The sequence below is a fragment of the Pteropus vampyrus genome, unplaced genomic scaffold, assembly GCF_000151845.1.
Source record: "Pteropus vampyrus isolate Shadow unplaced genomic scaffold, Pvam_2.0 Scaffold50, whole genome shotgun sequence".
In the NCBI taxonomy this organism is placed as follows: Eukaryota; Metazoa; Chordata; class Mammalia; order Chiroptera; family Pteropodidae; genus Pteropus; species Pteropus vampyrus.
The window spans coordinates 2,283,958-2,307,953 of record NW_011888831.1 but is presented as its reverse complement, the minus strand read 5'-3'; the positions used below and the strand labels follow the sequence as shown (position 1 = coordinate 2,307,953).

Here is a 23,996-nt window from a genome sequence, read left to right as displayed (position 1 = left end):
GTGCCTCTAAGTATGGGAGGGGGATCGAGTCTAGTCAGGTGGGTAGAATGTGAATTGGGAGGAAATAAGAGTGTTCTGATTTGCTGTGCACACAAGCCGTCTTCATGATGACCATGTTTATATGGCTTCCTTCCCAGGAAGTGAGCCAACAGTTATCTCAGATTCATGCCTTCCATTTGGCTGTGGATAGGGACTCATTCTTCAGGGGCCCAGGGAGAGTTTTACCTCCATATTGCCTGCCAACTCCACCCATTCTAAATGGTCCTTGTTCTGGGTCCTGGGGGTGACTTGCCATGGTCCTAGCCCTCAAGGGGCTCATGGTCTAGAGTGGAGGATGAGGCGGACACTCACCCATCTGACTGTGCATCCACTCCACAGTTGCTGGTAGTGTGCTGGGCCCTGGGCTGGAAAACAAGAGTGAACCATGCAGAAGCAGTGTGGCAGAAGAACGAGCTTTGGTTTTGGCAATAGACTTGGTTTCAAATCTTACCTCTAACACCTTAAGTGCTGTATGACAAGTTATTTTGCTTCTCAGAGCCTCAGTTTCCTCATATGTAAAATGAGGGTGATAATTGCTGATACCAGCATAGGCAGCAGAGGTAGAAATACCATCTGAAGAGCTTTACATGGTACCTGGAACTTAGCAGAAACCAATAACTGTTGGCTCTTAGCTCTTGGCCACTGGGTCCAAGGAACTCATATCCATGTTCTTACGTCTCTTCCCGGTAGAACTAACTAAACCTAATGTGACAAGTGCTAAAACAAGATAGACAGGGGCGACTAACTTATTGAGGGTGGTGGGAGGGGTAGAAATCAGGGAAGACTTCCCGGAAGAGAAGGCACCTGAGCTAGTCTTAAAGGAGTGGCAGGAATTAGCAGAGCCAACAAAATTGTGCCAGGCTAGAAAACATGTGTAATTGAGTGGTCATGAGTAGTTTTGGGTGGCTGGAGTACTGGGTGGAGGGGCGGTGTCCTGAGAAGTGAGGCTGGAGAGTAGGGTTGGAAGGGCTGAACCTATAGCCCTGTGGTCTGGTGGTGGGCCTAGATCCTCCCCTGATGCAGTAGGGAGCCATAGTTGATGGCGACTCTGTGAGAGAGTGATGAGATCAGACCCACACATCAGGCGAACAGGTCCTGGCTCAAGCGTAGGAATGGACTGTGGAGTGGGAGGTGAGTGTGGGTAGCTCCCCAAGATCAGACCCAGTCGTGCCACCCACAGGCCCTGATGAAACTCTGGGCCTCTGAGGCCAAGTTGGGGCACTCTGGAGGTCCTACTTGGTGGCCCTGCCATCCGCAGGCTCAGGACTGGCCCCTGGCTCTGCCTTCAAGGCAAGGCCACAGCCTGCCTTGGTTATTAAGTCATTAACTGGGCCTCACACAGCCTCTTCATTATGGGTAATTATGGTAAATCCACTGTGGGCATTAACAGGGAGGAGGCCAGTTTCTCTTGGCTGTCAGGCTGCTAGGACAGCAGCAGGGTCTGACCTGCATCCCAGGAAATTGCTCAGCATCCCAACTCTGGATCTTGGGAGGGACAGTGACACTCTACTCTCTCCACTTCTACACCGTCAGCCACCAGATGGGATTTTCATATAGTGCTTGGAGATTCCACTTTTGCCTACTTTCCTGTTGTATGACTAAGAGTGTGGCTTAACTTCCTGTGCCTTGGTTTTCCTTATCTGTCCTGTGGCACAATAGTATCAGCTTCATAGGATTGTATGAGGATTAAACTAGCAAAGCACTTAATGCTCAATGATTCAAACCATTATCATTTCATCATTTCATCATCATTTCAAATGCCGACATCATCGTCATCATAAAGAGCTCTGAGAGACCCCTGAAAGCAGGGTCCAGTCCCTTCCTCTGTCCCCTGAATAGGGAACTCCTGATGCAGTCCCTGTCTCCTCCTCCTTTTTTCCCTTCTCAATGCAGATGTGCAGTGGTCAGGGGGCTCTGACCTGTGGCCCAGCCTCCTGCTGTCCTCGCAGATAAGCCAAGGTGGGGGCCCTCGGGCCCTCAGGGCTGGAGGTTGTGCTTATTCAGGGCCCTGGTCAAGTGCTATAAGAGGTGAGAGGGGCCGAGGAGCTTGCTGAATCCCATATAGCCATGGTTCTGTCTGTCCACAGGTGGGAGTGGTTTCTGGTTGTTCTGGTTGACCCCTTCCTTGACATGCAAAGCCCTAATGAGAGAGCAGAGGTGGCTGGGACTTGGGAGGAGGGATCCCCTTCCCCCTGGAAAGCTGTCCTGCAGCCCTGCCTGCTTCCCTCTGCATCTCAACTCCTGCGCTGGAAAATTGGGGGTCCTGGTTATAATCTTGAGGACAGCTGGGTGAGCGTATACATGTATTTGTGTGTGTGCACATGTGCTGGTGGGCAGGTATGAACATTGCCTGTGAGCCCCCTCAACCATCTCCCAGCCAGAGGGCTTCCCCTGCAGCTTTCAGTGGCTGCCTACCTGCTCTCTGGGCTTCAGACTTGGTGGTCTTCCTTGAGGACAGGGCGCATGTCTTTTCCTCAGGTGCCAGTACACAGTCTGGGTTTGGGCCACAGGTAGGCCAGAGGCCCAGGGTAGCAGATAGAAGGCTTGGCTGTTCCACTGAGCTGAGTAACCATGGAGGAACCTGGCCTGTCTGTGCCTTAGGTCCCTGCAGCAGCCAGGGAGGAGGTGAGATCCTACCCCTAGGGTGAGCAAGAAGGCCTAGTAGGACAGGATAGAAACTTGGACTCCAACATCCCCAGTGGCCTGGCTAAACTGGGCAGGGTGGAGTTGTGTAGATGGGGCCAGGCTGGGCCCTGCAAGGTAGAAAGAAGGCTGGGCTGGGACTGGGGTCACCTAGGTGGGCTGGGGTAATGGGTGTGCCGGGTATCAGACGTCACCAGTAAGCATCATCTGTCTTTCCCTCCAGGAGTCCTTCTGGACATCCAGAAGCACTTTGGGGTCAAGGACCGAGGCGCTGGCTTGCTGCAGTCAGGTGAGGCCCACCCCCTTTCACGTCTCGGCATCTCAGGCCCCCTCCACCCGGGTGGGTCATTCCCTGCTGGGTCTCTTCCTGGTCCTGACTCACTGGAAAGAGCATAGACTTTGCATCCAAATCCCACTGTTGCCACTCACAAAAGGCAACCTTCTCCAGCCTCTGCTCTCCCTGTAAAACAAAACAAATCTCCCATAGTGCCGTGAGGGACTATGGGAGATATACCAGCGTGCAGGCCAAGGACTCAGTTCCTTGGAGGTTACCCTTCTTTTGCGTCTTGGGGCCTCATCAGGACCCAGGCATCCAGGTTCCATTCTGAGGCTGGTGAGGGAAAATCCTTAGATCAGTAACTTGGGCAATGTCAACAGAGCCTTGTCAACTCTGTTTCCATATCTTCTCCTTAACCCCAGGTCCTTCCACTGCCATCAACCTGGGAATCAACCTCTTGGTCAGCCCCAGACCTATTCCCAGACTCAGGGCAGGAGCCTGAGGAGCTGGGTCTTGGGCTAGGACGGGGCCTAAGTTTCTTGACCCTATCTCCCTGGAGGCCCCACCCTCCTGACTGGTGAGGAGGCAGGGCCCCAGACCCCTGGGCCAGAGCAGTATGGCAGGTCATTAAGCAGTTATCCCAGCCTGTCTGGACCTCCATCCAGGGTCTATGTCTCCCTTGTCCCTTCCCTGTCAACTATATGGCCCCGGCATACCCGAGCTCTTGGCTCCCTGGCACTCCCACTAGCTGTGGCCATGCTGGCCGTGCCCTCAGCAGGCCCCTTAGACATGGGCAGAGACTCAGAGCCAGCACTGAGTCCTGGGCTGGTCCTGACTTGGCCCCAACCTTGCTCTGTGGCCCGCCTGGTCCCCTTGGTCCAGGAGTCTATCTGGCTGTGAGGCACAGTCAGATATGTGAGAAGAAGACCATGGCCTGTCTTCCAGTCTGTGAACCCCTTCCCCATTCTGAGCTCTCCTGGGAGGGAGGGGTAGAGTGAGCTGGCTCTGTCCAGGAACTTGCCTGACCTGTTTAGGTGGCATTCCAGTATGCACAATGCCAGGCCTCTACAATGAGTTCATAGAGCCCAGCTGCCTGTGCTCATTTCTCAGATGGGGTCTCTGGGGCTCAGAGAGAGAGGACATAATAGTTTCAGGGCTCAGCCCTAATGTGTGAGAGTTGATCAAGCTAGGACTTGGGCAAGGCTGTATGGTCCAGCACCTCCTAAGCGTGGCTAGGTCCTTGCCATGTACATGTCATCTTCACCCGGGATGTGAGCCCAAATCCCTCCCCTGGTCCCGACCCCCTTGCTGGGCCTCCCTGGCTGGGCTAGAGCAAGTCAACCACCCTGGGGCCTGGGACGGGTCCCTCCAGCTGCACTCCCAGTGACTAGCTCTTAGAGCAGGGGAGAGAGAGTTCAAGCTAGATGGGAGCGTGGAAGGGAGCGAGCTGCTGAGCTGATGAGGGAAAGGCAGAGAGTGCCTAGCCATCCAGTACCCTCCCTCTGTGGCCCCTGAGACACGGGGGACCAGCTGAGCCTCATCCTATCTTGGTCTTGGCCTTACTGACTGATGTGGAGTAAGGCTCTACCTCAGCCTTTTCCATTAACCTCCCACTGAGTGAGGTCAGGGCCAATGCAGCTGCCCAGGGTGTGAGTGGGAGGGCTGTGAGGGTCATAGCACTGCCACAGTTGGCTGAGAGAAGTCATAGCAGTCTCTACTGATCCCTGTTGACCTGGCCAGAAGTGGACGAGTACCCCAAATACCCCAGGCATCATCGTGCTTGATTCTTCCTCCTACAAGTTCTGTTTGGTCAACTTCACTTTCTAGATGAAGGGGCAGAGGTCAAGAGTGGAGAAATGACTTGCTTAAGGTCTCATGGTAAGAGAGTAGCAGGCCTGGAATTGGGACTCTGCGTGTGCTGTCCTGTTGGCTTGGGGAGGGGGCACAGATGGCCACTGGATTGGCGAGGCTTGTTCCAGGTGTCTGAGAGTCTGACATCTATCTCAGTGTTTTCAAGATGGATGCCTCTGGGCCATAATTAGAGTCCCAGCACTCTCAGAGATCCCCAAGTCCTTATTCCCTGGCTCTTACCCTCACCCTTCTACCTACCCCTGGCACAGCTGGGATGGTGTCCCAGAGTGTCCTCACTTCTTTGGCCATCTGAGCCAAGAAGCTAGGCGAGCTAGACCAAGATGTGACTCAGTGGGCACCCAGGCAAATCACCTAATTGGCCTGGGCCGCAGGCACCTGTCTCTTCCCCAGGCCCCGATAAGGTCGGAGCCAGGTGGAGGGCGCCAGCCAGGTGTTGATGCTTGCCTGGATCAAAGGGCCAGGGCTGAGAGCCAGGTTGTCTGCTTATTTCTGGGCACCAGGGGCTGCTAGGCCAGGAGACAGGGTGGGGGGTGGCTACGGGTTAGGCCTGGGCCTGCCCCTGCTCTTTCCTCTTGGGACTAGAGCATGAGCACCGGCTTGGGAAGAGCCTACTTTCTATAGCCTCCTTGCAGATTGCAGCCAGCTCAGATCTGGCCCCTGAGTCTCCTGTAGCAGCCATAGCTCAGCCTCTGCAAAAGCCCAGAATTATAGCAGAATTATAGCTCTTAGGTCTTGCTGTTTTGGGAAATCAGTAGCTCCCATAGCCTACACCTAAAGAGCCAGCTATATCTGAATCTACTGCTCAGCAGGCCCTGTGCTGGGCTCTGCCACAGACTCAGTCATCGAATTCCCTCTGTTGATGGGAACAGAAAACATATCCAGTCCCCACCCAGGCATGGGGGGATGGTGACCTGTGGGAGCCCTGGGGGAAATGGCAGTGAATGCACACCTAGCTCTGCTTGGTGGCTGGAGGAGGGAGCATTTGAGTGGAGCTTTGAAGGATGAGTTAGAGTTTATTCAGGGGAAAGGACTTCCAATCAGTTTGTCAGACTGAGAAGACGTGAGAAGCCCTCCTTCTCCCTCCACGCTGGATAAAATATGCCAAGAAACACTTAAATTTTATAGTTGAGCTTGAAATTTCCAGGTGCCAGAAGTAAAGAATTGAACTTAAAAACAAGAGCGGGATCTGGTATTGAAGCCAAATGATGCAGAGTGTTTGGGGACCAGTATTGGTCTTAGAAGCTAGTTACAGTATATTTAATGTAAACATTTTTTTATGATAAAAAATTTTAAACATACATAAAAAGTAGAGAATCGTATAATGAACCTTCATATAGCCATCACCCAGGTTCATCAAAGTATCACCAGTCTGACCTAGTTTCCAGGTTTGGAGGTTTCTTTGTTCTGAGGGTTGCGCAGTGCCAGCTTAGGTTCTAGTGTTGCATGGGTGACTTGGTTCCCACTCAGAGCCCAGGGCAAGACCCCTGATTTCAAGCTGTGCTCCTAGGCTGGAGGGCATTTTTTCCATCTGCAAAAGGACAGCTCCTTCCTGGTTACGGCTTTATGCAGAGAGCCTAGTCCAGCCCCTGCTTCGTACAGGTCCGAGACTTCCGCTCCCTTCCCCATGTAGGCCTTATGTTTCCAGAGACCCCAGCAGAGGTAAATCCAAAACTGCTCCTCAGTGAAGCCTTTGTGAATCATGAGCCTGCATGGGACACAGATGATAATTCCTGCTGAATATAAACTCAAATTCAAAATGAATAGAGCACACAAGGAAACCCGCTTTTGTGGGAGACAGTCAGCTGGCCCAGAAAATGGGAAAGCCAACTGCTGAAGACCTATAGAACTCCTGAATAGACTTCAACATTAGGTATACTTATTTTTTGAAGTGCTACAGGAAAGAGTAGAATTTTAAGACAAGAACAGCACCTTATTAAAAAAGAAGAGGAAGATGTTTAAAAGACCTAACTTTAAAATTTTACTAGTGAAAAATATGTGTTAAAATTAAAAAGTATAGTAATTAGAGGAGTTAACAAGTAAACTAGACACAGTCGAAGAGAAAATGAGCAAGTTAAAAGTTAGATCTTCTGAGGAAATCAGCATAAATGTAGGTCAGGGGGAGGAGGAGCGAGAGGGAAGGTGGTGATACTGCCTGGCTCTGGTGACTTATGGGCCAGAGTATGGGGAGAATGGAAGGAGAGGAGGCCGAACAATAGGCAGGGTCTGATTGTGAAAGGCATCTGGATTTTGTCTCAGGGCAGTGGGGAGCCAGAGAAGGTTTCAGAGCAGGGCAGGTCCTCGTAAGATGTGTGCCTCAGGATGTTTACTCTGAGGCCCAGTGTGGCAATGGATGGCAGAGAAGGCTGGAAGGTAGCTCAGGGCTGGGGTTTGTTGGGTCATGAGGAAGTGCCAGGATGCAGGAAGAATGGGGACAGAGGAAGAGCCAGCTCAGACTGAAACCAGACAGTGCCTCGGCTTTGGGGCTGAGACTTCTGACCTTGCTCCCCTCCCTCCTTTGGCTAGCCCAGTAACATCCTCTGCTTGGTTCTGAAGGCAAAGCTAGGCAGGCCCTGTGGCTGTTACCCCAGGTCCTCCCTGAGGCCTGAGGATCCAGGGATTATATCCTGAGCAGACTATAAAGGAGTGGTTCCTTCAGGAAGTCTGGGCCTTGTGGCTTTCAGGCAATGATGGGGCCAGGATGTCCTGGGTCCTCTCCATCATCTTGGCTGGCCTGGGCTGCCATCCTCCACATTCTGTGGGCAGGAAGGGTACTCAGGCAAAACCTGACCCCTGCCCACCCCATTCCTGCTCAAGTACTCTCCCTGCCCACAGGATGTGGAGGATGGCAGATCTTTGCCAAATAATAGGTCGGCCAGATCTGCACTTTGTAAAAATAGTCCTGGTTCGGCCCAGGCTGAGGTGGAGGCTGGACATGGGCTCCAAGGCCACAGTGTGGGAATCCAGGGCTCCCCCAACTCAGACCTCACCCACTTCTACTCCAGGACCACCTTCTGGGGTCAAACAGGGCCACGTGTGCACTGGCAGGGGGCCTGGGGCTATCTGCTAGGGTGCAGAGTCCTCAGCAGGGGCTGTTCTGAGCTTCTGGGTGCTGGCTCCTCTGTGGGCCCACAGGGGAAAAAGCCATCAGCCAGCATCCTGAACACCTGGACCACCATGAGAGGCGGACAATTCTTAGGGATGTTGTCCAAGCCCCGTCTTTCTGATGACTCTCACCAGCTAGGAGGAGGGGGCATGGCTCATCTCACAGAGGAGGGAGCGAGGCTCAGCCCAGGTTCTCATGGTGAGTCAAGAGCCCTGACTTCTCCCACTCTGCCATCTGTGCCCTTCCCCCTCCCTGTCAACCCCCACCTCCCCGCCCTGGCTCCCTGCCTGCTGCTCCATTGTCTCAGACCTGTGGGCTCAGCACACGTGAGCTGAGTGAGGGCTTCCCCACACCCCAGCCACAGGATGTCCTCATGTGGGAGCTGCTGGGAAAGCCACCCCTACCGAGATCAGGGGTGGGGCAGCCAGGCTGCCCAGAAAGCTCTCCTCAAACAAACAAAGACTATGGGGTGGGGGGTGGGTGTCCAGAGAAGCTTCTAGACCAGCTGGTCTTTATTTTCAGCAAAGCTGCCTACTGGCCAGATTGTCCTCTGCGCCCTTCTGGGACAGGTTCACATGTTCTGGCCTTTGTGCTCTTCCTTCTTGCCAGCAACATCATTCCTCCTGTCTCTACCTTGATTGCGTTCAGGCCCCTCCCCGGCCTGTGACATACTTGGGGTCCAGGAGAAGCCCTCTTGTCTGCCCTGAGCAGAGCAAAGGGGAGGGCTGCAAAGATGGGTCGAGTCTTCCTCCCGACCCTGGACTCCCTTGTCCCCAAAGAGAAGGCACTGAGGGACAAGGGAGTCCAGGGTCATGAGGGTTGCTGTATCATCTTTGCTAAGTTTTCCCACATATCGGTGGCCTCAGCTATAAAATGGGACAGACATGGTGAAGCTCAGGGTGGTGCCTGGTGACTTTCAGCAGGCTGAGACTAGGGAGAGGGATGGGGCATGCCTGCTCCAACAAGAGTCCACTGCAGTCCAGGATGCCTATGCCCACACAGATGAGCAGGCAGAAAGCCAGGGGCGGAAGAGTCAGGAGCTGCCTTCCTGCTTCACTACAGGCAGGAGGGTGGGGATGGACCAGGAGGACCGAGGTCTGGCCAAGGCCTGGTTTACTTCCTTCAATCCCTCTCTACCTTCCCAGTGGGGGCCCAGTGCTCTCCCTTGAAGGGGGAGAACAGAGCATGCTGTGGTTCTCCACCGCCCTCTAACTAAACACCAAACCTGGTCTCAGTGTTTAGGGCCCAACGTGGCTTTATCTCTCACTGCTTCCTCCATGGCCTTCTCATGCTGCAGTCTGACCTGCTTTCTCACTGTCCCCAGTATACCCTGAACTTTCTCTGACCTTGGGAACAACAGCTTGGACCGTCCCCCTTCCCACCCTGGAAGTCTGCAGTGTGATTTAGAGCAAGCACTCTGGAGTCAAACTGGGGTTGAAATTTTGGCTCAGCCACACACAAGTTGTGTGACATCACTCCTTTCAGCCTCTGTTATCCTCTCTGTAAGATGAAGATAATAGTGAGAATCAAATGAGATAACCTGTGCTTATATCCAAGGCACATCCTTAGGCCTTGCCTATAATAAGTATTCCATAAATGATAACTGAGGTTATTATTAACAATAAGCATTGTGCCTTCTTAGCCATTATAGGGTATAGCTTATAAGATTTACAATTTATATTTTAGTATATATTCTTGATTTTAAGTTTATTGTCATGGTAAACTCCTCTCCGCATCCTTCAATGCCCTGCTCTGACATCACGGTCTTCATGAAGCTTCACTGTCCTCGCAGGGGTTGTCCCTCCTTGCTGGTTTCTTGGTGTTTTAGCCCTTAAAACACCATGGGCAACCCATGGATGGGGTCTGCCCCCTGACCAGACAGGGAGAATCTCCTACTCTGATTCTTTTTGCCCACTCTCCACCTAGCACAGATAGGCACAGAGGGGACAATTCTTCCTCTTCTCCCTAACGTGCCTAAGTTCTAATGAAACTGAAATCTCTTTCCTGCTCATAGTATCCTGGTCTGATCTCAGGCACATAATAGGAGGCAGGCCCAGCGTATTTTCCCATATCTTTTTCTAGATATGAGGAAATAATTTCTGCCTTGATTAATCTAAACAACGGCCCAGTGTTGACTGAGGCTGACCCACTCTGGGCAGGGTGTGGCATTAAGTACCTTACAAGTCTTATCTCATCCAAGTGCTAAGAGTTGCTATTTTTATCTTCATTTTACAAATGAGGAAGTTGGCATGCTGGGTCTAGCTTAGACCTTCTCCTGAGAGTAAATTGTTAGATTTTCAGGAATTGTGTGAGCTGGTTGTTCAACACAACCATTATTAAAAACTAAATTATGTAAACTTACAATTAAACAACTTATATTTTAAAAAAGATAATAAATACAATTCATCACTCCCTAATTATTTTACTACATTTTGCTATTATCTATGTCCTTAAGGTTATTCACATATATTATATCTGTCTGGTAGAAACATTGTATAAACAATGCCGTGTGGAACAGTGACATTGCATTGGTATCTTGAAATCAGCCATGGTGGGAATATTTACACCATGAAAATTGGCAAACACTACACATCAGGAGAGCCAGTTGTTAGACATTTATCAGCACATCACTAATTGAAGCACAGAGAGGCTATGACCTGGTCGAGGTCACCCAGCTAGGAAGGGATAGAAAGATGAATTCGAGCCCAGGCAGTGTGTCACTTGTGCTCAAATTTGTGTGCCTCTATGCTGATTCTGCTCTTGGTCCCAGTCACACAGAGTCGAGATTAACAGCCACCCCCAACGCCCACATACACTCACTGTTTCACTAGGATAAGAGAGAGATGGTCACACTCCTCCAGCTCAGTTCTCTTTCCCCTTGTTTACCTCTTTCCCTCCTTCCTCCCCTTCCTCTTTCTTTTTTCCCAGTTCCTCCTCCCCAGGGACTCAGGTCTGTGAGGGAGCAGCCTAGCCCATGTGTGCATTCAGCTTGGTGGTCAGAGGTCTCTCACTGGCCACCTTGTCTGCCCACTCCTGGCCTTTGTCTGGCCATCTGTCCGTCAGCTGCAGGACTGCCTTCCAGTGGGAGGAAGGGGGGTGGGGTGCTGCCGTGCCATGACCCTGGCCCTACCCTGGCTTGCTGGCCTCTTCATTCCACCTGGGACCTCTGAGGCTCCTCCCATCACTGGCAGTGGCATCCTCACTGAGCCATCTAAGAGTCTGCTGCTCTCTTGTTCTCGAAGAACAAAACCAGGTCATATCACTCCTCTGTTCAGTATCCTCCAGTGTTTTCCTCTCTCACCGGCAGAAGCCACAGGCATCACAGTAGGCCACAAGGCCCTACCCCTTATGGCCTTCCCCAACCCCCCAACCCTTCTGTTCCAGCCACTCTGGCCTCTTTGCTGTTCCTCAAATATGCTAAGTATGCTCCTGCCCCAGGGTCTTTGTACTGACTGTTCTTGCCCCAATGTTTGCATGATTTGTTTCCTCACTTCTCTCAGGTCTTTGCTGAAAATGTCACCTTCTCTGAGCTTTCTATTTAAAATTATAACATCTGCTTTACACATTTCCTGTCTCTCATTTCTGCCTTTTATCCTCCTTAGCACTTGTCCAATCTGACATACTATGTTTTTTATTTTATTGTCTGGTTCTCAGTAGAATGAAAGCTCCAAGAGGGCAGGAATTTTCATTCATTCATTCATTCGTTCAATCATTCATTCATCGACCTATTCAGCAAAAAGCAAATGACAGTGTTTCCAAATGTAAGGACAGCCTCTGCAGCCTGTCGGGAGGGAGAGTGGCTATGTAATGTCAGGTATGAGACCTGGAGTTCCAGGCCCAGTTCTGTCCTGATTTGCTGTGTGACCTTGGGTAGTTCCCTTCCCCTCTCTGAACCTCTTTTTCAAGTATAATAAGGAAAGCAGTGTGGCAAAGTACAAAGAACACTGGCTTTAGAGTCAGGTAGATGGGGTCAAATCCCCACTGGGATGTTTACTGCTGGTGGGGCCTTGGGCAAGTAACTTCTCCCTGAGCTTGTCTCCCCATCTGCCAGGTGGGATGGGTTGGAGGGATACACAAGATGCTTTGTACTGAGCCCTAGTACAGCTCCTGGCCTGTAGAAACTGTTCAATGAGTAAATCTTTACTGTTTCAAAAGTACTCAAAGGACTCACTTGCAGCTGGACGAACTGTGGGCTTGCATTGAAGAGGATGGTGTCACCCTAACCCGGAGGGCCTTTCCTGCCTCCTCTGAGCTCAGGCCTGGCCAAGGCTGTCTTCTCTGGGGCCGTTTCCTCGGTGCCTGGCCCAGGCCAAGCCCTGCCTTTTGAGAACTTGACCTCACGCTGGAGTGGTCTGGGCAGGAGGGCTCAGCCACAGTGACCCTGCATGGCCCCTCAAGCTCTCCTCTCCCTGCACAGTGTTCATCTGCAGCTTCATGGTGGCTGCCCCCATCTTTGGCTACCTGGGTGACCGCTTCAACAGGAAAGTGATCCTCAGTTGCGGCATTTTCTTCTGGTCAGCAGTCACATTCTCCAGCTCCTTCATCCCCCAGCAGGTGAGGCCTGTCCGGACTTACTGTCCAGTAACCCTGTGTGTCCCATCCATTCCTCCAGTGTATGACCAGTCTGATTGATCTATTCTAGTTTAGACTCAGGGTTCCAGCCCCTTTGCTTGAACCTCAGACAGCATCTTCCAAGTGCAGTGGGTGGAGGGGGTCTTTGGGTACTTTTATAAACTGGCCCTGCAAATAGGGTCTTCCCCATGCTGGCCAGAACTGAAGGACTTGCAGCCTAGTGTGGTCCTCTGACTCTTTCTGAGCTGCTTCTGGTTTGGGGAGGATGCAAAGAACAAGGGGAACTAGTCTGGCCTAGGAGTCAGGACCCTTTGGTTCTAGTCCTGGCTCTCCCATCATTTTGCTGTGTGACTCAAGGTGAGTCACTACCCCTTCTGGGCCTCTCACAGTTTGTTCTTCATTCAATGAGCAGCTAACTCCTTGGGTCGAAATCCTAGGGAGGCAAACATCACTTCAACAGAAGGAAGGTGTTTCTTACTTGGCTCTCACAATTCTGGGTTTGAATATCCCAACTCTGTTGTCCACTCAGCTTTGTGATTTGGAGAAATTTACTTAACTTCTCTGGGCCTGAGTTTCTTCATTTTTAAAATGGGGATAATACCTCTCAGCTTGAAGGTTTATTGTGAGAAACAACCGAGTTAATGCCCAGGCCCTGGAACATGGCAAGTATTCAACAAATCATTATTTCTATTCTTTTTTCCACAAAGGGGATTTGTTACTCTGAGAGGTAGTGAATTTCCCATCACTAGGGACATTCAGGCAGAGGAAGGACAATCATATGATACCTACTATAGAGGGAGATAGAGGAAGAAGGGGAGAAGACCGGGATATGTCCTTAGGGAGTTTTCAGCTTAAGGGACAAAGGAGGAGACCCTGGCCCTGTCCTTGGGAGCACCCAGGCTAGGGGTGGGGAGATGTGACAGGAGCTCCCATGTTCAGAGCCTTTGGGATATGTTAAGTGCTGAAAGTCCTCACTGTAGAACAAGCAATCTCTTAAAATCCATGGGGTCAGGGAAGGCTTCCTGGAGGAGATGGCATTTGAGCCGGGCAGGCAGGACAGGGAGATTTGGCCTTTTGGTAAAGGTAGCATGGACAGAGGGAGCAAACCCATGGATTTAGGTACAGAAATGGTAGAGTGTGTTGAGAGATCAAGTAGCAGAGTGTTTTGGCTGGAAAGGAAGGCAGGGACCAGGTTGGGGGGCATGGGCTTTCTCCTGAGGGCAGTGAAGGACCCTGGAAGAGTCTGAAGAAGGGTAATGGTGAGTCAGATTTACACTGATTGTGAGGATGGGGAGATTGGAGGTGAGATCAGAGAGGATCAGCAGGTTTGGGGATACAACTTTGCTTCATGGGACAGTTTTAGAGGAGGATCAGGTTCAAGTAGGCTCTGGGCCCGGAGTGTCAGGTAGAGCCTGACACCCACAGTCAAAATTGAGGCCTGGACCAGAATCTTCTAGGCCTCTCTGGGCTTGTCTTGCCCCTGGCCAGGCCCCTGGTCTTCTGAGCTCTGGGCTACTTCTGGGATTGACCAGTGAGTTCAGGACCATGAGGCCAGTGCTGGGCCCCACTCCAGGTATGTGGGAGGGAGGGAGGGTTGGGGACAGATGATGGGCAGAGGCAGAGAAAGAAATAGACAGTTCACCCCCAATTAATGTACAAATTCATTGCAATCACAATCAGTCCCATAGGAGTTTTGAGTGGACCTTGGTAATGTGATTCTGAAGTTAATTTGGCAGAGAAAACACCCAGGAACAGCCAAGAACATTGTGAAGAATAACAGTGAAAGGGGCCTTGCCCTGTCGGTTATCACAGTATGGCTATTCTAACCACAACATCAGAGGGATAGACTAAGAGATCAATGAAACGGAGTCCTCCTTTCTGTGGGAATTGAATGTAAAATGAAAGTTGAATCTTAAATGGTTTTGAGAGAACTGACTATCCATCTAGATGAAAAAGAAAGTTTAGTCTGTATTTCAAAACATACGTCGAAATAAATTTCGGATAGGTGAAAGTAAAGTAAAAAGCAAACTATAAAAATCTAGAACTATAAATCAACAATAAAAAGACAAATAACCCGGAGAAAAATGGGCAAAGGATACTGAGAAGCAATTCCAGGAGCAGATACCCAAATGGGCACTAAAAGTATGAAGTGATGGTGTTTGGTTTTGTGTAATCAAGGAAATGCAAATAAAATGAGATGCCATTTCACACCCATCAGATTGGCAACAATTAAAAAGGCTGACAATACCAAGTGTTATTAAAGCTGCTAGTGGGAGTGTAAATTGATAGACTCTTTGGAGAGCAAAATGGAGGAATTTTGTAAAATTCTAGCTCTATACATTTCAAGGCCCCAGCCTTCTACTTCGAGGGATACGCCCAAGAGAAATTCCAACTTGTGGACACATAGTGACCCATGCATGCAAGGATGTTTGTTGCATTCCTGTAATAGGAAAAAAAAGGAAATGATCTAAGCGACCACAATAGAGCGATGCCCAGATAAAATGGGGTGTCTTCATCCTATGAGACTCTCGACTGCAAAAGAATGAACTAGATCTATATTAACCAGCAGAAAATGGGTTACCAAAAGATTGAAATGAGGTAAAAAAAGCAAGTTGTGCATGGAAATGCATGGAAAGTTTCCTTTTATGTTAATTTCTTCAAAGCACAGGGGGACACCAAGTGTTGTTCATTGGTACCTGGATGTGTAACAAATGCACAAATGCACAATATAGTGGGTACTGGGTGCAGGATCGGGATCAACAGGATCCCGTCAGCGGGTTCTTATCTGCCTGCTCCTGTACTGAGGAGAATGACTGAGAAAATCCCTCCCTTTCTCTTTCTTTCTCTCTAAAATATAAAAACAAAACATTAAAAAATATTTTAAAATCATTTTGGGGTGGAGTATGCTTTCCTAAAAAAGACATGAAATCCAGAAGCCATTAGGGGAAAATCAACAGATTGGACATCATTGAATTAAACACAAAATAAAGCTTCTATATGGTAGAATTCCCATATACAAAGTGGAAAGAAAGATGATGGAAAATGTTTGTGACATATGCAATAAAGGATCGATACCCATGATATATAAAAAGCTAATAGAAATCGAGGCAAGAAAGACAAACAATCCAACAGAAAAATAGGCAAAGGCTGTGGGCAGCTAATTCCCAGGAAAAGAAGCAGAGGCAAGGAGTTAGGGGGAGACTCAGAGACAGCGTGAGTGAGCTACAGAAGTGAGAGGCATAGAGATGGCTGGACAGGAGCAGTGACACAGAGAGAGGGCCAGGAAAGAGCTGGGAAGAAGGAGAGAGGGAAGCAGGGAGCCTGGAGGAAGGCCGAATGTGGGCGATGCTGGCTGGATGGGTGGTCAGGGAAAAGATGACCAGGCTGGGTTCTCAAGCCCCGGGCAGCTGGGGGGATGGAGGGGCCTGGTCCACATCAAAGGGGTAGTAACACTGGCAGCTGGCATGGCCCCACCCTTCCCAGCTCCGTGGGGCTTTGCTCTTTGATGTGTGTATGAGGGAGGGGCACTGAGCCCACTGGGTTGCCCTGACCACTCCCCACTCACATGGGGTCCTCAGTGCTGCCAGGGTCAGCTCAGCTGCCCTGCCTGAGAGTGGGACAGAGTGGGAGCGACTCAAAGTGGGGCCAGAATCCAAGGAGGAAATCTAATTTTGGGAGGGTAGAAACACAGGCTACGTCCTCCACGCTTATGGGGATGAAGGGAGCCTATCTGGGCCATACCTACAATTCTCAACTTGGGAAAGTCCAGTTCCATCCCAGCACTGGGCCAACCAGGCCCAGTCAGACCCACTATATGGAAGGTGGAACTGAGGCCCAGTGTGCCCTGGGGGTGTAGTGGTTGCCGAGGTAGAGGTTGGGCTTCATTTTCTCCCCTGGCTCCTGGACCCTGCAGAAGGTGGGGAGCAAAGTGGGGACCAAGGATGAGTAGTCAGGGGAGCAGAACAGTCTCCCAGCATTCTCCGCACCTTCCTCACAGCACTTCTGGCTGCTGGTCCTGTCTCGGGGGCTGGTGGGCATTGGTGAAGCCAGCTACTCCACCATTGCGCCCACCATCATCGGCGACCTCTTCACCAAGAACACACGCACGCTCATGCTGTCTGTCTTCTACTTTGCCATCCCACTGGGCAGGTGAGGATCCGGGCAAGGTTCCCTTGGACTTCTGACCACTCTTTCTCCTTGAGGCAGCCCTCTGTGACCTAAACATGCGGGTGGTCAGGCTTGGAAAAACACCTAGACCTGCTCCTCAGATGACTGGCTGGGTGATTGGGGCGGGTGGGCGGGTGACCTGCCTGGTAGATAGTAAGCATCCCCTGCACATACCATCCCCACCACCACCTGTCCCTGCCTGACCGACCGCTCGTCTTCTCTGCAGTGGCCTGGGGTACATTACTGGCTCCAGCGTGAAGCAGGCAGCTGGAGACTGGCACTGGGCCTTGCGGGTAAGCACACATCCCAGACCAGACCATGCCTAGGGTCACTCAGAAATTCAGGGACAGAGCCTGGGCTAGAATGTGGGCTTGGCCTCCAGGCTTCCCAGCTCATGGGCCTGGGCTCTTCTAGATTAGTCCACATTGTGGTGTCAGGGACCCCAGGAATGAGCAGAGCTGGACTCAGCCCTGCCACCTCAGGGGCCCCCCAGCTAAGAGGACAAAAGACTCTCCCGCCATGTCAGGAAATTCCAGGTCCACGATGGTGCTTCCTGCTATAAGCCCTGCCACTGCTACAGTGAAGCAGAGACAAGACCTCTGTGTGGGGGCCCCCTGGGTCTGCAGCCACTTCCTGTCCCCTGGGAAGACTCCAGGCAAGTCTGCCAAGGCTCCAGGACAGTGCAATCAGAGGAAACAGAGATCCCCAGTCTCGCAGAGGAGAGGAAGCTTAAGACAAAGTGTTTTTTCCTCAAAAGCAGGAAGGAAGCAGCCTCCATGGAATTTCTTGATGTGGGTAGGGGTTGGCTAATGGAGAGGAACTCCCCAGCCCATGGGCTCCCAGGCCTGGTGGGGGTGGGGATTGAGTTTTCTGTTCTTATGAGCTGATGGAGGAGCATGTTATTTTGGAATCCAGGCTGCTGAGATGTGTCTCCACCCCAACCCCCACCTCTCGCTATCTGGAGAGAGGCCTGGGGCCTTGGAGATTCTATTCTTGACACTGGACTGGACACAGGGAAGACCCAAAAGAGTGCCCGAGCCTCTGTTCTCCTGGGGCCCACATGGGCCCCTCCCAAATGATAATCTACCTGATCTATCTGCTGGAAGCTTCATGCCCAGCCAGTCCCTTCCCAGTATCCCCCAGGGCAAAGAGCTCTCATGAGGAACTTTCCCAGACCCAGCTATCTGATATCTGACTCCCTATCTACAGGAAATCTTTTTCTTCTCTCACTCATCATCTACATATCCAATATTTACCTGTCTTCCTTTCTTTCTATCCATCCATCCATCCATCCATCCATCCATCTTTCCATCTGTCTGTCCATTCCTTTGTCCATCTCTCCAGCCATGTCCTCCCTCCTCCATCCACCTGACTATCTTTCCCTCCTTTCTTCCTTCAGTCCCCTCTCCCATCCTGCTCCCGGTCTGGACACTCCAGTTTGATCTGCCAAGCCCTTTTTGCTGACCTCATTCCCAGTGGTTTTGCTCAGCAGTTGTCAGGAAGGATGGGCAGATACTAACCCAGGGGAGGGACCTGGAGCCCAGAGAAGGTGCAGCTTGCCTGAGTCCCTTTTCCTAATGCAGCAGAGATAAAGCTGATTCTGCCCTGGTGTTCTAACTTGGTGCTCCCTGCCCCATCAGGTGTCCCCCATTATGGGCATGATCACAGGAACGCTCATCCTTGTCCTTGTCCCGGCCACTAAGAGAGGCCACGCCGACCAGCTTGGGGGACAGCTCAAGGCACGAACCTCATGGCTCCGAGACATGAAGGCCCTGATCAGAAAGTGAGTACTGTTGGGAGAAGTCTGGTGGGAAGAGGGAGGTGTGCTGAGGCAAGAGGACACCCGTTGCGAGGTGGCCCACCTGGCACCCTCGGCTCCCTACTATCTCTGTTGCCCACAATGCTGGGAGTGACATTTTGGGCACTAGTGTTTTATTATTCCTGCAGCCATAGCCCTCACGCCTGGAACCCGTAAGGGAAGACATTAGAGGCCTTCTGTCCCTGGGGATGGAGTGGGGGAGAAAAGGCTGCCTTCTGGGCCAGCTGCAGGGCTCTTGGCCCCCACTCAGTGTTGCTGCCCTGGCCTCTCCCCAGCCGTAGCTACGTCTTCTCCTCCCTGGCCACGTCGGCTGTGTCATTCGCCACAGGGGCCCTGGGCATGTGGATCCCGCTCTACCTGCACCGCGCCCAAGTAGTGCAGAAGACGGCGGAGACGTGCAGCAGCCCGCCTTGTGGGGCCAAGGACAGGTGGGGGCAGGCTGGGGTGGGGGTGGCGGGCAGCAGGGTGGTGAGGGACACTGGACAGAAGTGCCAGCCCCTCTGCCCCAGCCTTGGGCTTCCTCTCAACCCATACCCTACTGTCCTCTGTCCCCACAGCCTCATCTTTGGGGCCATCACCTGCTTTACGGGCTTTCTGGGTGTGGTCACGGGGGCAGGAGCCACGCGCTGGTGCCGCCTGCGGACCCAGCGGGCTGACCCTCTGGTGTGTGCTGTGGGCATGCTGGGCTCTGCCATCTTCATCTGCCTCATCTTCGTGGCCGCCAAGAGCAGCATCGTGGGGGCCTATGTGAGTGCAGTGCGGGGTACAAGGGTAGTGGTGGGAGCTGGCCTGGCAGCAGATGCAGTCTGACTTATGGGGCCCTCCCTCCCCATGGGGAGGGTGCTATCTGCCTGCTCCTGCTCTTTCCAGGGCCTGTCCAGGGCTCTGGTGTCCTTCAGGGCTGCAGGCATGGCTTGGTAAGCCACAATTTCCTCATGAGCCTGACTACCAGGAGATGCAGGCCCCAGGGAGGGGTGGGAAGATTTGGGGTTCCCTCCCTAGCAGCCCTGGGCCGCTGGTGGGTGGAGGGCCTCCTGACAGTTGCTCTGGTCTCTCCTGCGCAGATCTGCATCTTTGTCGGGGAGACACTGCTGTTTTCTAATTGGGCCATCACCGCAGACATCCTCATGGTGAGGCAGGCTGAGGTTGCTTTTGCTAACTAGGCCTCTTGACCTCTTGGGGCAGCTGGGGAGGGCAAAGGAAGGGGTGGAAGAGCTGTCAGGGCTTGTGGGGGTCGGGGGTGGGTGGGTAGGCGTGAAGGCATGCTGGGAAGGTGAGCCTGGAGGCAGGAGATCAGAGATGTTGGAGCCTGCATGGAGCAGGTCCTTAAATCAGAGGGTTGAGCAGGCGGAAGGACTGGATGTAGGGACTGGGTGGGGAGGGAGACGTCTGGAGGCTCAGGTTTGTGGCCCAGAGGCTGGCAGTGCCAGGCTAGCACCAAGGGGTTGCTGCCTGCCAGCGCTCCTCCCCTAGGGTCTGAGTTTCCATGGACTCTGCCCTCCCAGCTCAGCCTGGGTCCCAGGCACGCCAGCCCAAGTGCCTGCGGCTGGGGCCGGGTGGACAGAGGCTGTCTTCACAGGGCCAACAATGGGCTCCAGACCAGCCAGCTAGGGACAAAAGGCTGTCTGAGTGTGGCAGGGGCTGGTGTCTCTGGGTGGGGTTGGGTGCAGCCTGGGAGGAACTGGGAAGGGGCTGTGGCCCTGGTAACTTGCAGTAATCTGAGGGGTGATGAGGGGTGGGGGATGGAGTGATACCTGGTTCTGTCCTCGCTAATCCTCCAAGTCAGTGTCAGGAGAGGACTGGGAGAAAGAAGTGCAGGAGACCAGTGGGGTTGGGGGTGGGGGTTAGGGAGATTGTCTGGGAGCTGCCAGGACAGGCTCTGGGGACAGGAGGCCAAAGAGCTCCTCATAGGCTGACCTGACCCTCAGGGCATTCAGGGTTTGGTGCCACAATATAGGACAGCCCAGGAGATTAGAGTATGCCAGGCATTGGGGCCTCTGCCAGCTCCTCTCCTTCAGGAAAGCTACCTTCCCCACCAGAGCTTCCCTGAATATCTGCTTCACCTGGGGCTGTCTCTCTCTTGTCCACGGGCTAGGGGGAGGGGCGGGGAGGTCTGACTCAGCTGTACGCCTCAGCATGGAGCCAGGCCCGGTGGCAGGGTCACTGCCCAAGCCCAGAGTGAAGGGAGTAGAAGTCTCTCTGTAGGGCAGGATCCCCATTCCTGCCTCTGTCCCCAGGGGCAGCCCCAGCTGCTGACAGGGTTTGGGTCCCAGGGAAATCATGTCCTATTTTATTAAGTGTCACAGCCATGTGACTAATTATTACTGGAAATGGGGTCATACAATATCATCAGATCCAGGTCTCCCCCCCACTCCCTTGGTGCTCAGTGGGTATTAGCTGCTCTCACAGACTGTCCAAAGGCTGGTGCTCTGACTAGATGAGGTAGCTGGAGCTTGGGGACAGGAGGTGGCCTAGGGGCACCCACTGAGCTGGCTGCTGCCTACCCCACTGCTTCTCTGCTGACCTTGGCCCACCCAGCTTTGGAGTTGCAGCCCCTGGAGTTAGGGCCTGCTCTGTTTGATAGGGAATCCTGGGGCCTAGCAGCCCCTGGCATTTGGTGCTGTGGGTGCCCAGGCAGGCTCCTTCTTCCTTACCTCCCCCAAAGGCCAACCTAGACCTTGCCAGCTTCTCATGGAGAGGGAACCAAGATGCGCTTGTCCCTGGGGAGGTGAGGACAAGAGGCTGAGAGGTCAGGGTTCTGGGCTTAGTGCTCCCTGACTCGTGTGTGATCTGTGTCCCTCTGGGCTTCAGTTTCCCATAACCACTGCACTTGGCTCCCCGCTAAGAGCCCAGTGCAGAACCTAAGGCAGTCTGGTCTCATGAGCTGGAGATGAGCAGAGAGCCCTGCTGGATGGAGAATGGGGTAGGAAGAGGGAAGGGCCCAGGGGAGTGAGGCGTTAACGCACCAGGGCAGAAGGGGTCTGAGGGTGTGAGGGCTTCAGAAGTGTCCTGACCCCAGAGATGAGGTCAGGTGGGTGAGCTTGACTCCTCTGGCCTCTGACCTGCCACCTCTTCTACAGTATGTGGTCATCCCCACGAGACGGGCCACCGCCGTGGCCTTGCAGAGCTTCACTTCTCACTTGCTGGGGGATGCCGGCAGCCCCTACCTCATTGGCTTTGTGAGTCCCCCAGGGCTGAGCGGCTGTGGTGGGTGATGGGCTTTGGTAGGTGGGCCTGCCCTGACGTCCATCCCCAATCCTCGCAGATCTCTGACCTGATCCGCCAGAGCACCAAGGACTCCCCGCTCTGGGAGTTCCTGAGTCTGGGCTATGCCCTCATGCTCTGCCCTTTCGTCGTGGTCCTGGGTGGCATGTTCTTCCTCGCCACTGCTCTCTTCTTCCTCAGTGACCGTGCCAAGGCTGAGCAGCAGTGAGTGGGGGTGGGGTGGGCCTGTTGCTTCTGCTGCCACAGCCCTGCCTGGGGTGGTGGGAGGGTGATTTGGGTGGACCACCTGTCCCCTTCCCCCGGGGTCCCGGACCAGCCCGCAAGCCTTCCTGTCCTTATGATGCTGCCTCCAGTTCAAAAGCCTCCATCCCATACCCAGCGAAGGCCTGGGAGCTGTGGGAGCCCATGGTGGATCAGGCTGTTTCTGGTGGTTTTAGACTTAGGTTTTTCTCTGGAGCTAAATGTTTTCGGAGCTGGGACCCCTTTCCTTCCTTTTCCTCTCATTTTCTGACTTCTTTCTCCTCTCCTCTTTACTCTTCTTTCTTTCTCCTCTCCCCACCCCTGGGCTCTCCCACTTCCCCCTGGGGCTGACGAGGTCCCTGCCCAGCACGTCCGGTCAGCCGGCCTCCGTGATGCGATGTTCCAGAGCAGTGCCTGGGCCCGGTCCCCGCTGATCCGCCACCTTGACCCCCGCCCGTCTCTTCCCCAGGGTGAACGAGCTGGTGATGCCACCTGCATCCGTGAAGGTCTGAGGCGGTGAGTGCAGGCCAGGGGGCCTGAGGGTGGGCTCTTTGTGGGAGGGGAAGAGGGGGTTAGGGAAGAGAGAGCACTCAGGGCAGCACTTTGCTCTTCTTTCTGAAATGTTGCCTAAATGGACTGGAGGATCCATGAGAAGAGGGGCAGGCTCCCTCTTCCAGTAAATCAGCACCCTCCCTCTTCCTTCCTCAGAAGGGCTGAGGGCATAGATCAGGGCTGGGACTGGCCAAGACTGTGCTGTCCTGGATTCTGACATCCCTAATCTTCCTAGAGGTGCCAGGGCCCTGACTCCTACTTTGACCTTCCTCTGAGCTTAGCCTCTGGGGGCTGCACTTCCCAGCAGTGCAAGACCCAAGGTCGCTGCCCCCCCGCCCCCATGCACCCTGTTCCAGTAGACCCATACCCCTTTCACACCCCCAGAGCCCAGAGAAAGGCATCTTTCCAAACAAGGAAAATGAAGGAGGGAAGTTCTAGATTGGCCCCTCCCGAAGCTCCGCTTCTGATCTTTTATCCTCCTCCCTCCAGGTGCCTCTGGGACAATGAAGAGCCCTCCCTCCCACCTAGTCTAGGGAGTAGCCTACAGCCTCCCAGCCCTGTTGGGCCGTCCAGCTTTCCATGTGACCCACGGCTGGGCACCCACCCTCTCTGGTTTGAGACTGAGTGGCCGTGGATCCAAGAAGAGGCCATGTCCTCAAGTAACCTGGAAGGCTGTGTATGCTGGGGCCACATGGCTGGACAGACCCCCAGCCCTGGGTTTGGGCTGCAGGGCCCTTGGGGCCCAGCGAGAAGACACCCTCCATTGGGGATGTGGAGAGAGCCTGGCCTGTCACCAGCTTATGTGATCCTGGGCAAGTCCTTGCCCTCCCCAGACCGTGGGGCCAGTGGACTGGCCTTTCCCATGCAGCTTGCCCAGCAAAGCACTGTTTGCAACTTTGAAGACCCAACAGCTCCTGGACTGCACAAAGAGGTAGCCCGGGCCTCAGGGTGGCATTTCAGGCTCTGAGGCTCTCTGAAGGGCCTGGTAGGTGAGGACTGCAGCCTTTCAGCTGAGCCTGTGACCTCGGGGACATTGGACTCAACCTGGCAGACCCGGGCACCCAAGTTACTGGGCATTTTTCAACCTGGCGGGTCACTTGTCTCTGCTGCCTCAGGCTGGATCTCACTTGGTCTTCCAGGTGGAGACCATCCTAACAGAGAACTGGCACCATCAGGGGTGAAGGCCCTGGTGGCTGTTATACACCATCTGGGCCCCCAGGCCCGAGATCTTTGGGGGTTGCCCGTCCCCCCCACAGACCCTGGAGAACCTCTGCGGTTCATCTCATCCTGGAGCCCCCACAGAAGCCTGCCCCAGGCGTGGCCCTTTCCAGAGGCAGGGCCCAGGGGACTATTTATTCCCAAAATCCATGGGGCAGTAGCCAGGGCTGTGGTTTCCAGAGGAAGCAGCCATCCTCTAAGCTTCCTGACCCAGGGAATAGCCTGGCGAGAGCCACCTCCACCCAAACATTGGCTGCCATTGCTCACGT

The 23,996-nt window shown here is 53.3% G+C and overlaps 1 protein-coding gene across 4 annotated transcripts in view; it reads left to right on the top strand.

The window, feature by feature from the left end:
* SPNS2 (sphingolipid transporter 2) overlaps positions 1 to 23,990 on the top strand; it is a 35,322-nt gene extending 11,332 nt beyond the window's left edge. Inside the window, exons 2-12 of one of the 4 annotated variants that reach the window (XM_023530451.1) lie at positions 2,906 to 2,971; positions 12,352 to 12,488; positions 16,504 to 16,655; positions 16,900 to 16,966; positions 18,314 to 18,456; positions 18,768 to 18,920; positions 19,050 to 19,239; positions 19,557 to 19,622; positions 21,573 to 21,671; positions 22,427 to 22,473; positions 22,999 to 23,990. In XM_023530451.1, coding sequence (XP_023386219.1) covers positions 2,906 to 2,971; positions 12,352 to 12,488; positions 16,504 to 16,655; positions 16,900 to 16,966; positions 18,314 to 18,456; positions 18,768 to 18,920; positions 19,050 to 19,239; positions 19,557 to 19,622; positions 21,573 to 21,671; positions 22,427 to 22,473; positions 22,999 to 23,476 — 1,598 coding nt within the window. In that variant the 3' untranslated portion in view covers positions 23,477 to 23,990. Of the gene's footprint in view, positions 1 to 2,905; positions 2,972 to 12,351; positions 12,489 to 16,503; positions 16,656 to 16,899; positions 16,967 to 18,313; positions 18,457 to 18,767; positions 18,921 to 19,049; positions 19,240 to 19,556; positions 19,623 to 21,572; positions 21,672 to 21,757; positions 21,922 to 22,312; positions 22,474 to 22,998 lie in introns of those variants that run through there. The other 3 variants (XM_023530452.1, XM_011359785.2, XM_011359787.2) reach the window with 3 other exon arrangements.
* The last annotated feature ends 6 nt before the right edge of the window (positions 23,991 to 23,996 follow it).